This window comes from Erpetoichthys calabaricus, chromosome 18 (genome assembly GCF_900747795.2).
Source record: "Erpetoichthys calabaricus chromosome 18, fErpCal1.3, whole genome shotgun sequence".
NCBI classification, from domain to species: Eukaryota; Metazoa; Chordata; class Cladistia; order Polypteriformes; family Polypteridae; genus Erpetoichthys; species Erpetoichthys calabaricus.
In genome coordinates, this window is record NC_041411.2 from 19,948,774 (window position 1) to 19,964,046 (window position 15,273).

The 15,273-nt window shown below is 39.4% G+C and overlaps 2 protein-coding genes across 2 annotated transcripts in view; both read right to left on the bottom strand.

The window, feature by feature from the left end:
* The window catches only part of ypel1 (yippee-like 1), a 1,016,165-nt gene that overhangs the window by 743,452 nt on the left and 257,440 nt on the right, over positions 1–15,273 (bottom strand). The gene's annotated exons all lie outside the window — the stretch shown is intronic.
* aacs (acetoacetyl-CoA synthetase) overlaps positions 1–15,273 on the bottom strand; it is a 98,597-nt gene that overhangs the window by 26,178 nt on the left and 57,146 nt on the right. Inside the window, exons 11-12 of the mRNA XM_028825141.2 lie at positions 11,534–11,598; positions 10,335–10,457 (exon numbers count right to left, since the gene is read on the bottom strand). Of these exons, the coding sequence (XP_028680974.1) occupies positions 10,335–10,457; positions 11,534–11,598 (188 nt within the window). The remainder of the gene's footprint in view (positions 1–10,334; positions 10,458–11,533; positions 11,599–15,273) is intronic.

Here is a 15,273-nt window from a genome sequence, read left to right on the forward strand (position 1 = left end):
TACAGAATTGAATATAAAATTCTACTAATAACCTACAAAGCCTTAAACGACCTTGAGCCAAACTACATCAGTGACCTTCTCCATCACTATGTGCCTGTCCGCCCACTAAGGTCCTCTGATTCTGGCAATCTTGTTGTGCCCCTCACTAATTTACACTCTATGGGTGACAGGGCCTTCAGCTGTATAGCGCCCAGACTCTGGAATGACCTACCAAAATTAATTAGATCAGCGGACTCCATGAATTCTTTTAAAAAACAACTCAAAACTCATCTGTTCAGGAAGGCTTTTAGCTCTACTTGACTTTATTACCCTTCTCTCAGTTTACCTTTATATCAAGATGCTCATGTAACCTGTGTGTGCGAGACCATCAATTATGTTGTCTGTTAGGCTTTTCTCTGAATTTACTGTCTTAAATCTTCTTTATTTATTTATCTGGTTTAGTACAATGATATATACTGTATACCCTGTCGTTCTCTATTAAACTCTGTGAAGTGCCTTGAGCATGGGAAAGGCGCTATATAAATAAAATGTATTATTATTATTATTATTATTATTTAATTTTGGCATGTTGTAGGGGGGCCTTTGGCTAGTTGAGGACTTTAATACTTAAACAATGTTTATTGAAAGACATACCCAAAGAGACAAACTCTCTGTTAAAGTCCACATGTGCAGCCAGCTGAGCTGACAGCGAGGTCACAGCCACGTGCTAGCAACTCAGCTGGCATTTCAATAACTTGGCCATTTGTTTTGCTCTCAGCAGCAGCTATTAGATGTGTCAAAGAGGAAAATATACCAGAGGCAAATTTGAAAGAGTGAATTAATCAGTAATTAATCAGTAATTAATCAGTAATTGAGGTCTACATGTACTCGGAGGTTGCACAAAATGTTTCTGTTTTAAGACAGATAATTTCGGAAATTTGTTCAATCTTTTTATATAGGAGTTTTCTGAAAATGTAATAATTTTTACATAGTGAGATGTCAAGCAAAATGGCACATTTTATTGGCTGACTAAAAAGATTACAATATGCAAGCTTTCGAGGCAACTCAGGCCCCTTCTTCAGGCAAGATGCAATACAGAAACTGGAGGTCCCTGTGTTTATATACACACTCTAGGACAAAGACAACATTGGAAAACCTTTAAGTGAGACATCATAAATGTAACAAATTAATAGACTTCTACAGGCTAAGATTTATTAAGTAAGAGAGGAGAACAATGTAGAGTTGAGATCTTTGGATAAGAGAACTGTCCAACACCTGACAAATTTCCTTGACAACAAAGTGACCAATGCTGCTTTCCTATTTTATGCAACACACCTAAAAAAAGGTAAAGATTTGCTTAAAAATTCTGAGTTCCCATTCACAATGCGGAGTGTTAAGTTATTTGAAAGAATGAGTACATATTCTTTGTTGAGGCTGCTATTTAAAATAAAAATTGGTTCTGTGATATGTTTTAACATTATTGCCCACTATTAAATAAAGATTGGTTTTCTTGAAAAGATATTATTAGGGATTTCTTAAAAGATTCTTTAAGATGTGAAAGTTGCTATAAAACAAAAAAAAACACTAATTTTGTAGGTATTTTCACTGTTAGCCAAACCTTGGAGCACACATACAAATACAATAATGAATTAATTGAATAAAGACTAATTAATATATGTTCTCCTCTTCATATAGCACACAAGTACCAGTAAGCCAGTCAGACAGATGAACTCTTAGCCAGTGAGCGATGGCAGACTTTCTATGACACACTGATTCATTACCAAGATGGAGACCAGGCACTCTAGACCATGGCAGCTCCTGAGTGAATGCTGACCAAGATGCAGACAGGCTGCACTAGACCTTGGCATCTCAAGAGAAAATGTGGCTCTGTGGCATGCTGGGAAGCTTTGCTGTACTTGCCTCACAGGATCAGAACATTGCAAAAAAAAAAAGAGAAACAGCTTGTGTGTGAAAGATGTATCCTGCCAAGAGGCCGCAATCTGTCCAAGCCTGCTGGCACTTGAAGTACGGGATCCGTCTGGCCATGCTTCTTATTGCCGGTGACAGCACTTGGGGCTGACCTGATGCTACTGAATTACAGCAGCGTGCTCTGTCCCCGGCACTACACAGCACTCTTGGCCTGTAGCCGGTCTTTGAGTTTTGCATGACTGTGAGAGAGAGAAAGTGAAAAATCATGCAGAGTACATGTAGACCCTTGGTGTTTAGGGGAGTGAAAACGAAGTGAATGAACTACCCATATACAGTCAGCCAAGAAAGCCAAGTCCAATATATAAAGCCACACTGGCACACAAAATGAGCAGGACAGAAAGAAATATTTGTTCTCTGACTCTCAAATCTGCCAGTTTCCATTACACACAGAGGTTTACACAGGTAACTCAGACAGACTCAGAGCTTGGGAGTCCGGACTGACATTAACAAATGGCCCAAGGCTGGACTGTCCAGGTCGTCGAAGAGCCTGAAACAAGCTGGGGGCCTACAAAGCTGGGTCTTTTATACTGGTGGTCATTTGAGCCAAGAGCACTACCAGTGTTGAACAGTGGGGGGCAGCTACGCTACTACAGCCTGAAGAAAGCAGAAAAGATGTATGCAGCCAAAGTCAAACATTAATATCTTCTACAAATAAGTTAAAGACTACACCTAAATGTTGACACAGCTGAGAAGTAAGACAATAATGGAATAAGAAACAAGATTTATGTATTTTTTTACAGCTGCTGGGATGATAAACAGATATAGAAAAGTACTCATTTTTCATGGGTGTAAATCTCTCTATTATAAAAAAAAAAATCCTGCGACGAGACGTGATCTTTTGAAGAGAGACAGAGAGACACTTTCACATCCTGCGAGACGGTCAAGTCACGTCATATTTACAACTTTTGTAAGCAAGTCCAGTGAGACGGTGACTTTTGCAAGTCACACCTACTTGCAACCATTTTCAAACAAGACCACGGTCATCTAACCTCTCAGGTTTTGGAATCCTTTAGGCAGACACACGAAATTCTCAAAAAAATTAGAGTAAAGATTGCATTAGCGCAAACAAACGGAAAATATTACTCGGTGAAATAACAGAACAGCAAAAAGAGATCAAATAGTGTTTGAGGATGTCTGGGGGAGAAGAGAGACAAGGCAGTGAGACAAAAGGACAGCTGCTGTACAGGCTTTTAAATGCAGATCACGCGGCATGGCGGCAGCAGCAGTCCAGCAGCTGATTGAGCCAAGAGGAGGTAAAAAAAAAAAAAAAAAAAACAACTGTTATTTGTTTCTCATTGTATCACCGTTTAAGAGGGGGTTTCGGAGGAGCAACTGCATCACCTTGGGGTGCGTTCAGCCATGAAGCCCATGTGGTGCCCATGTGATGCTAGCTGCTAAATACACGCTAATGCTTACAGGGGGCTAACCCATTCTCAAAACAGAGAGCACCTGAACCAATCAGCCATTAGATGGGTTTGTGTCATCGAGGAGTGACACCACTTAAGAGGCACACAAAGGTTTGTCTACAATACCAGAATATATTCTCGTGTTTTGTTGGATTATGAGTCCAATCAGACTGGACTGTATTTTAAGTGGCAGAAATACATAAAATAACCTTTAGGGATGTAGCAAGGGGATAGCCAATCAAAGCAAGGATCAGCAAAATGGAACACGGACAAGCCAAAACAGCTAAACCTAAAGTCAAATATAAAATGAAAAAAGTGTTCTTCAGACATGTTATGATTTACTTAATGACACAGTAGTACATAATAAACAAGAATAGTCTATTAATATATTTTAAATATTAAAATGTGTGCTTCAATGTAATTGTTTAAAGTCAAAATTTTCCATACTATAATAAGAAATTTGTCATTTTTCACACTCTGGCAGAGGTCCATAGAAGGCTAGATCTTTAGGAATGGATCAAAATCAAAAATAACATCATATTTGTAGTCACTGACTTTGAAATAGTCTAAATGATACACCACATGCTCATGTTTGAAATCGGCAATTTGTAAACTTCTGGAAGTGGATCCTTAGAGCAGAGGCTCAGGACCACCAATAAAGAATACTAAATGACACGGCACACGTCTATTTTACTGATTCACATTTTTTTCGAAGTTCTGTGAAAAGGAGTAACTCTGACCCCTCATATCTCATTAGGGTCAGTTAATTATCACGTACAACTTCAAGTCTTTTATCATTTTTGCTGCAGACACCAATTGGTTTACTTTGAAATGATTTCAAAGCATTCATAAGTAATTCTTATGAACCCAAGAATTCAGGAACCAGAATAATTTTTAGTAAAGCTATGTCTTGTTTTTGGAGAATTTTTTGCCTAGAAATGTTTTTTAACGCCATCCTATATATTATGGTCACCATTATGTTACGACTCGTGGTCAGTCACAAAAAATGGTAGCACCCATGAAACCAAGAAACGCAAAATGGCAACTCAAAATTGCAATTACAATATTAATCTCAAAAATAATAATTAATGTAGTGCAAAAATGATTATTTTAATGAAATACAAACGTCTCTAAAATGTGGAAAGCCCTAAAACCATTGTCTGGTTAGTGGCTGACACAATGAGAAGCCTGAATGCTAAGTTATAAATGGTAAAAATAAGAACTTACCATAACTATGATAAGCAGAATAAACTTTATGCCGTGCTTTATTTGAAGCCGTTTTCCACAAACTCAGCTCCTTGAGGGTCTTCACCTTCCCGATTTCCTGAACTTACTGTTAATTAGATGGCTTATGCTGGCTCACCCTGCAGGCTACAATTCAGAAATTTGCTTCTCATGTTCATCGACTTTACAGCACTTGACTCAGCCTCTATATTCTAATTTTTTGCTTCATCACAGTTCAATTACACACCAAAAATCATTTGCTTGTTTTCCAAAACTGCTTATTCCAACAAAGGGCTGTGTCAGGTCTGAGCCTATGGGATTTAAACCCAAACATCTGTTGTTCCAAAGCGCTGTTTCACTTTAAAATCCTATACTGTTAATTTTTATTTTTTCTTAATGAAAAGCTAACTTTGAATTATTTGCAAATGTTTGTGTATTTCTACTTGAATACGATAACATCTCTCCTGAAGAAGAGGCCTGAGTTGCCTCGAAAGCTTGCATATTGTAATCTTTCTAGTTAGGGGGTCATTTTGCTTGACTTCTCACTACTTGAATTTTACAAACAGAATATAACAGTTCAGTGTTGGATCACAAAACATTACATTGATTTTCTCAGGACCACTTAAACGATAAAACAATTAGGCATTTGTAATACAGCAGAGTGCCAGATGACAAACTCATCTGATTAAAAATAAATAACTATGAAGAAATCCATCAACACAAGAACAAAGCAAGACAATCTTGTTATAAAGCTTATTAATAAGACTAAATATTATAGAAACAATCATTAGCTAACATTTTGACAAAAGTTTGTAACAGTCATGAGCTATGAACTTAAAAGAATGTAATTGTAGTTAACTTTTATCCCTCCACCCATTTTCTGTACCCCCATTGCAACCAATTCAGGGTTGTATGGGTCAATATTATATCCTTGTGGCATTGGAGTGAAAAGCAGGAAATAAACCCGGAGAAGATCACTCCTGCAAGCACCCATAACCACTGTGACCAGGTCAACACAAACCTAATATTCATGTTTGGAAGGAAAAGTGGAAGAAAAAACCCGCGTGGACACAGAGATAATATGCAGACTCCATACAGCAAGGACTTCAGCGTAGGCCTCTACACCATTTAGGCAGCAGTGGTAACTAGTCCACCAGCCACGCTGCTTTCATGACATATTAAATGACACTTAATTTACTATTTTTTGACATACTTGGTAACAACTAACAACTGAAATTAATAATAGCTTTAAATCAATCAACAGTGAAGCTAACACAGCTGAACTGGGCCTATATTTGTAAGTAAACATAAGACCATGATAAATCTGACAAACTCATTCAGTCCATCAAGCCGGTTTGTTTAGCTAATAGCTAAGCTGTCCCAGTGTCTCCACCAGAGACTTCTTACAGGTCGTCAAGACTTCTGCTTCAGCTTCTCCTTAAGTCTCCACTGGTGCGCTCGGACACGTGATTCACCTTTAAGATGAAACCCGTCTAGCGTATCAATCGGTGCCTTTGGGGATGTGGAAGCCGTGGATTAGGCCCCCTCCGTGTCTCCTCTGCTCACACTAAACAGGTCACAGTACGACGTGTCCTTAACTTCGGAGATGTGCCTGCTTGCTTTGTGTTTATTATACTCCAGATGTCGTCTCACAAGTGCATTATATAAAATCTAAGCATAATGTCCCTTCTTTTATATTCAACAGTTTTTACAATACAACCCAATGTTTTTTTTGCCTTTCTAATAGCTTCTGCACATTGCTTAGAGGATGATAATGGTGTGTTAACATAAACCCGGAGGTTGCTTCCTGTAGGACAGTGCCTCCTATCTTATATTTAGAATTTGACATTCCTGTTGCCCACGTGTAGCTCTTTTCTACATGTTTGTAACAGACCACAGATATAAAGACTTGTCAAAGTTTTATCTAGGCTATAATGCACAGAAAGATGCAGCACGCTGTGAAAAGTAGGCAAGAACAGAAAGAGATTAGTGATTAGACCAGACAGATGGACAAATACACAAGCAAACGGCAGCAGCTTGTAACTTTCCAATAAACGGCCCAGCCTGACAGCTTTTAAATCACATCGAGTGCCTCAGCCACAAGGCTGGTTCAGAAAGTCCGTCACATCAGTCAATGTAAAGCTCATTTGAGGCTCACTTTTTGGTACGGGAAACCAAATCTTGAACCAGTATTAGCTTCCCCTGCTGTTCCTCTAGGCCAAAAAGCCCATGTTACCTACATTAGAAGCTTGATTTTGTATGTGTCATAATACAGAATGTGACCAAAGGGACTAACTCACGTCAAGGATGTTAACACCCTGTAGGGGAGCTAAATCCGCCATTACTGAATGTAGCCAGCCAATGACACAATCAGAGCTAACTGAACTCCTTAGAGGCCGTCAATGCTAAATGTTTAAAGTTTACTTCTGTCCTTTTCTAACAATCATTCAATTAACAATGCTTCTGGCTCTGTCCCTTTACAATGTGCTGTATTATGTGCCTCTTGGGAAAGCGAGGGGGTGCTGCGTCTTTTATTTGTATTTACCCTTTTACTAAAATAAGCCCCCTTTACTGCCCTAGTCCATCATTTTCCCAGTAGGTCTGGTCAGTTTGTGACTGTGGAGATGCACACTGGGTTCCCGTCTTATAGAGGACACTGACACTGGCTTTTGGGAGTTCCCTTCAAGAAAATATCCAGGGGAGAGAAAATAACTGGATATCATTGGTGACTCCAAATGAGAAAGAAAGAAAGAAAGAAAGAAAGAAAGAAAGAAAGAAAGAAAGAAAGAAAGAAAGAAAGAAAGAAAGAAAGAAAGAAAGAAAGAAAGAAAGAAAGAAAGAAAGAAAGAAAGAAATGCAAATGGGGCAGCACATTCAGAACACAGCCATTTAGCAAAAAGGTCAAACTGACAAGCCTGCGCTCTTCTGTTAAAAACAATGAGATGTGTGACCTTTTTTCCCACCAGGGAGTGCAGAAACGAAGATGGCGTAGTCAGTGGAGGATATACCCCTTGTTCTCCATGGGAACAGATGGGGAGTGGATTTAACAGCAAGAGGTGTGCATTGCTGTGTCGTAATGATGCACCCACCGTACTTCATCTCGCTTTTTAAGGAGATTTATTTCATTGTGTGCCAGGGAACGTGTCTCATCTCTGCAAGCTATGCACCCCATTGCTCAGGTGGCACAGTCAAGGTCACAAATTACCATCAAAGGCCTGCGTATGTGTCTCTAGGCTGTGGATCTGCACATTCACCGGCAAACTACTGATTATGCATTTAAATGAGAAAGATTATGGTGTGATAATTTAATTAATTACAAAAAAAGATCCATAGATGATAATGCATGATGATTTTTTTAATTTTTCCAAGAAATGTTACTTCAAATAAGCGCTAAACTTTGTAAATTAAAGTCTTACTATGCTGATGGGAACAGGGAAAGGTAATAAAAATTGTCTATCAGTGTTTTCAGATCCGAGCATAATTCAAAAATTCAAAGGTCAAAATAAGTCTGAAAAGCTGTAGCAGAGTCCACAGTGACACACAAGTGGTTAGGAGCCGCAGCAGAAACCACAAAGTCTGCCGTTGAACCATCTTTGGGACACATCGCTGCAGTGGCCAAGGCAGAGCTGTTAACAGTAGGGCTTTAGAACACCAGGGGTCCTGCCAATAACTCGGCTGTGCGTCTCTGTCTAAAACCCTTCACCTACCACACGGTACCCTTTAAATGACAAGGGAAAAAAAGGGGGTCAACTGCAGAGCTGTAATTAGGATTTAAGTCATTTAATTTCCTTCGTTGACACCAACTTAGGTCAGGGGCACACTGGTAACTGAGGATGAGCTAAAACTTGAACTAAAGGGCTGCTGAGTCAATTCGTTCCTGTGGCCTCCTCTTAGCTCGGGGCTGGGCAGAGAGATAATGGCTGAGCTGGGACCGGACCTTCATGACTCTTACTCTCAAACCGTTTACCCTATGGTGCTTCTAAATAAGATGAGGTAGTGCAACTGAAGGATACAAATGGAGTCACAGCTAAGACCAGATGTAGTAGTTTATTGAATATGAAGTGATTAAGTGAATGAGCTTAAAGAGGCACATGGGACGGTGAACATTAAATGGTAAGCTCCCACTTTAAACGTTTTTAACATACAGCTGCCAAGTGAGATGAGGTAACTTAGCCTGTGTGCACACTGGGAGTCAATGACTGAGCACAGACTGGAAATGGGACTCCAGGGTTTGAAAACGTTTTTTCCTCTAAAGCAAACAGTACCCTCTGAAGGCACAAAGAGGTGGAGAAACTTGGGACACCCTAGGAATTGGGGTCTAAACTGGAAACTTAAATGTGAGGCTCATGGATTCAAAGTCTTCGCTGCTCACAATGGAGTGTGAGGAGCCTGCTTTCATAGACTTGTAAGCAGTTACTGCAAATAAGATTGGAATTAAGGAGTCGTATGGCCTCCGAATCTTCACACCCATCCTGCTCCGTCTTCACTGGCTCCCTGTGTCCTACAGAATCGAATATAAAATCCTACTAATAACCTACAAAGCTTTAAATAACCTTGCACCAAACTACATCAGTGACCTCCTCCATCACTATGTGCCTGCCCACCCACTAAGGTCCTCTGATTCTGGTAATCTTGTTGTGCCCCTCACTAATCTACACTCCATGGGTGACAGGGCCTTCAGCTGTATAGCGCCCAGACTCTGGAATGACCTACCAAAATTAATCAGGTCAGCTGACTCCATGAATTCCTTTAAAAAACAACTCAAAACTCATCTGTTCAGGAAGGCTTTTAGCTCTACTTGACTTTATTACCCTTCTCTCAGTTTACATCTCTGTCAAGATGCCAATGTAACCTGTATGTGTGTGCGAGACCATCAATTATGTTGTCTGTTTTTTTCAGAATTTACTGTCTTAATCTTCTTTATTTATTTATCTGGTTTGTACAATGCTATATACTGTATATTCTGCCGTTCTTTATTATATTCTGTAAGTGCCTTGAGCATGGGAAAGGCGCTATATAAATAAAATGTATTATTATTATTATTATTACATCACATGGACGAAGAATGTAAACAAGTTCACGTTGGAGACACACAGGGATGTAAATTCCAAGTATTTGGTTGAGTATGTTAGCTTATTTTCGTGTTTTTACAAACTTTGTCTTAAACAACTTTAAATTACAGAACAGTTATGCCAAACCCTATTGGTGTTTAATTTATAAATAATTTAGGATAATTTGTAGAAAAGTGTTACAGGTTCAATATGTTTACATTGACACTACTATCATGTGTACGGAGTGCACTTATATTCTTACTTGCATGTGCCAATCACACTTTCTGGCGTCTTGATTAGCATGTAGCACAACTTCACTATTTAATGATGAAAGTTTACTCGAGTTTGTCTCAGGGTTTCATCCACAAGGTTTCAGGTTGTAGAAGCACTAAAACAGGAGTGAGGAGTACATCAGGTAAGCTGACAGATTTTTACGTTTTTGTTTATTATGGCACTGGAGAATGGCCACGTGTTGCATGCTGGGCTTGAATGTCAGCACACTCTGAACGTGTCACAATACTACCGCTACTACTAGTATTGAGGAGCCACCAGCTTCAATAAGGTTCTGAATTTCAGCTCATGTATGCAAACGGGACTTTACCACTATAATGGGAAGCATCGCACAAAGGATGAAAATAATGCAGAACAATTCAACTGACATTTACCTCCATCTCCAAACACTTACCACTGATGGATCCCACAAGAACATTGCTCTTGATGTGTTTGTAGACATAGTCATAGCTCTGCGGTTTGAGAGTGGAGCCAGTGGACAGAATCGTGTGCAGGGTCTGCAGGTTGTGTGTTTCAGCTGTGTAGTCAGAAGAGAGGAAAAAAATCAGCATAGTAAAACAACGAGACGTGGGTATCTCTCAATGCATTTCATGGATTTATTAAGCTGATACTTTGGTTCAAAATGAGAAAAAAAAACCTCCCAACGACTGGGTGTAATTGGCGCTGCACTTGTAGGGTTAGAGCCCATACGGGCTCACTGATTTGCACAGGAATAAACAGCAAATCAGCCGTTAGGAATGAACTGGCACCTTCATCTACCTGCCTCCTACTTGAGGGGAAAAATCGCAAATGTTTTTCACTTATAATTCAGGAACATGGTGACGCTTCTCAATAAGAGCTTTAATTATCATAGCAATAAGCATTAATTGCTCTTACTGTTACTATTATTGAAATCAGTTTGATGCTTAAACTGTTTTCCTGTTCCCAGCAGGCAACTGTGCTCCTGTGCTGCCATGGCCTTTCAGTTATTTTTATTTGAATAGACTAGATAATGGATTAGCTGCTTTAAAATACCACTAGTTAATGACACTGAACTGAATAGAGGAAGCAGTACAAGATAGTACTTAAAGAACGGCAGCCCATTTTGTGAAAACAAAGTTTTATTCTTGTATGTGTTGTCTTTGTTCAAGTAACCTCTCCGTCCGTGAACCTGCCTCACACAGGTCTCCATCAATGAGCGAAGGGTGCTCTCCATCTACCTCCTTATACCGGCAGACGTCTGCCACCTTACCTCTCTTATCAGCAGTGAGCTTTAGCTTTCCTAAAATATACCTCTGGGCTCAGGTTGTGTGTTGCAGCAGACAAGACACCTCTTGTATTCAAACAGTAGACGAGTCATTGTCCTAAACTATTAAAATAAGTGTCTATCAATAGAGCATTCTAAACTGAACAGCACATGCCCCTCTGATAGAAGACACGTCTCCCTCACCTGAGCTGTACATCCTGATTCAGTGACATGCAGCCAACCCTATGCATGTGATTCTGACAGCTTCCACAGTCACTCGGCCTCTGCTTTCAACCAAACTACTGCCCAATGCAGGCCTCAGTCTCAGACTGGCCTGATGCTCTTGGGTTGTCGCCAGTTCTACTCACATGGTTTCAGGTTCCGTTCTTCCAGGACTGATAGCCACTTTGCCCCTGTCCCAAAGATGGTTATCCTTAAAAAAATAATAATAATAACTTTTCATTATTAAAAATAATCTCTCATGCCTTTCCCTATTTCAAACATTACTTGTTCAGGATATTCTCCTAGCAAACATAAGGTTAGTTAAAGAACTTGCAGCTTCCATGCTGCCAGAATCTGAAGGCAATGGGCTGGTCGGTTTTTAACAGCACCTAACCGGCCTCTTCCATTTTTTTTTTGCCATGCTCAGTTAAAAAGTGATGTGAGTCTGCGTGGCACGATGTACCAGGATGGGGGATACATGGTAGGATAATAACAATTATTAGATTTCACTGTCTGCTCTGCTGAGTGCTCAGCTCATTTCTCTTCTTCAAAATCTAATAACTAGTAGCCGGCGCTGACAAGCTGAGTGTCTGGGGAAGCCATGTTTGAATGAACGAGTGTGTTTGTGTGCAGAAGGGGCGTGGAGCATGTCAGAGGGTCCGACTTTCCACCGCTCTCGATATCAGCACGGCTCTTGTTTACTGTTTGCTTGGTGCTCTGTCTTGAGATCACATCAACACCGACTAGATTAAATCAGCATTACAGCAGCAGAAGAGCCATCACCAAGCATTCTGATGGTAGTGCCTTTTAATTTTGATGCAACTGAAGACAATTCTGAGAAGTGAATGAAAATCCATATATACAAGCAAGCTACAGTATGCATGACCTTTGGGAAGAGTGGAACTCCTAAGAGGCTCTTAAGTGTACGAGGCTGCAGGTCCAGGCGCACACAACACAGGGCGCTTGTTTCCTTTTGCCAGAAGTCTGCAAGTTAAAGGCATTGACAGCAGTAACATCGGGCTCAACAGGCTGTTCCTCTTTAAGAGCAAAACTGCTACGATTACAGATGTATGTGTGCTACAAGATGGACTTCAACACTTAGGGCAGTGTAAAAAAAAAGGAAAAAAGAAAAGCCGCGTAATCTTACTGGCACATCTGAATGATGGGATGGTGGGAGATGCTCTGTTTGTTACTGATAGGGAATCCCATCTTAACCGGGCACAGTGTTTCATTGCTGTATCCCATCTTTTTAACTTGTCATTATGGGCAAATAAAAATGCCTTTAACTCTATTATTTTCTCTAGTTGCTCTCCAATAGATATTTTTTATTAAATATTGTTTTCTTGTAGGGATGTTTTTGGGTCCTGAGGCTTTGCCTCCATTGAAATGTTCACTATCAAAATACAAATCATTCCCATTCAACAATTCAAGAAAATAAGGTTGCTGGCCCAGTCTCTTATTATTTATATCCAAAAACAAAAAACAACAAAGGGACCATATACATTTATAGATCGTATACTAGACTGGAGTTTAGCACAGGATGGTTTGCATAATGCGTCATGCATTAATAACAAAAATAAGTGACTGAGAGGAAATAATATAATAAATATAATGACCAAGTCAAATCTGCTATGAGCTGTTCGTCACTTGAGGTTGGATTTTGAAAAACTCGGCAACTCGGCAAGGACTAGATGGTTGTAAGTCATGTCCTGATATGTAAAGCCAAAGAGATGACAAAGGGTGGACTTACTTTTCATGTGATTGTTAATATTATTAGACTACAAATAATAGGATCTTCAAGCACATATTAAACAAAAAAGGAATACATACCCGACCTTGCACAGATCAGTTAGTTCTGATTCTCAAATCAGGTAGTGTAGCCTGAGAGCTAAAGTGCTGGACTATAAAACACAAGGCTGCATATTCAGCCACCTCTGGTGGCTTGGCTATATCTTTCACACTTGCATGATTTTATTGGTAAATTATTGATATAATTTATTGATAAATTACCAGGATTAGCTAATGTGTGAAAGAAGGACAGAGTGTGTGTCCCAGGAAACTCAGCCCAGTAAGAGTGAACTGGTTCAAGTATTCAGAATGTACACAAGGCACTCTGACATTAAGGTGAGTGAAGCAATCAAAAGAGACTCCAGCAATCACGTTTTATGTGAATTAGCTCGAGAGTTTTCATAAACACGCACAGAAAGTCAAAAACATGTCCGAAAATTGAAGCCACCAAAGCAATTATTATGCAAGTTTCTGGAACCATAAAAATATTCAGTAGTATATATGTAGATATATGTGGTACAGTAAGTTATAAATAAAACTATTTCTTGGTTGTAATTATGTTTTTATTTTAGTGCAACTTCCAAGATCCTAGCCTGGAACTGTCACATGTGAAAGGTATCACCCCAGCGCAAGAGACATGGGCTATTCCTGGGACAGCTAACTCAGTAATGTCAGGTAACCAGCTAATCTACTGGCCTGAAAATACTGGAAATATGGACATTGCGGTAGCACATCGGGATCACTGTGACCTGCGCCAGTCATCACACGACATATTCATGCACCAAACCACATCCACTCACTCAGGCCAATGTAAGATGGAGTGCACTGGGAGAACATGCAGACGCCACACAGGCAGCCATCTAGCCAGCATCCAGCCTCAGTCTTCTGCACCTGACAAGCATTTTATAAAATAAACATGGATTTGTTGTAAATTCATTGGTAAATTCTAAAATTCTTCACGTAGATAATGAATGGATGTTTTTTTCCAATTGAACTGAAATTTGCATTTTGGTCAGAGACTTGAATTTCAAATTTCTGATGTGGACTGAGGCATTTAATTATTTTCACTGTATTCATCTTACTCTCCAGTATGCTTTATGTACCTCAGTAGTGCTTACTTCACATCTTATTAAAATGACCGCTAAGCCAGGGGCTCAGCTGGCACAGGGAAGGCAGGTCACATACGGCTTGTAGACTAATGCATTCTCTCCAGATCGATATTACAAGTATTATTTAAAACGGCTATATAATAAAATAAATGAATGATGTTGAAATAATTAAAAGGTTCCTTGAAACCACATTCCAGGTATGGTCATAGTTTTTCCCCAATAGAAATCTATGTGCTAAACTGCATATTTACTTCACTGCTATGCCTATTAAAATTAAATGTATATCTTCTACTATCTAGGTGATTTTCAGCACTTTCAGCAACTTGAAATTTCAAATCTCAGCTAGCAGCAATGAGATCGTTTCGCTCAGAAGAATAATTAACTTTGCTTCACACGATTGACATGCCCAGTATCTAACCTCTTGTCTGTTTTTCCATCCTAATATTCTCAACATTGACATTACTGTATTATGAACAGCTACCTGAAGCCATTAATGGATGAGCCTGAAGTTCTGGAGCAACACTGCCTCCTAGAGGAAACCCAGTGTGAGCACTACATTAGCACGGACACATCAATCTCCAAAAGGGGTAGTTTTGAAATAAAATAGAAAATAAACTATTTTGTGATGAAAAGAATGTTTTCTTTTTTGAAACACCTGTCATTCATAGTAAATATCTTTGGTTTAAAGACAGTGATTAGGCACGGCTGCTGGACAAAGGGAGTGGAGAAGAAATATATCATTCATGTCACTGCAGTTCTTTCCTATATTTAAAGTATAGCACAGAAACTACAGCCATGTGTTGGTCAAGTAGGCCCCAAGTGAATTTCTCATCATCTTTTATTGATATGATAACATGATAACAGAAGCACGGACAATCCTAGTATACCAGGACATCAACATATTTTGTATTGCACTCTTCTCAGTTTACAGACTTGAAGCCTGCGTTTTTTTCACCTGTATTATTATCATTCTTTAATTTAATATTATT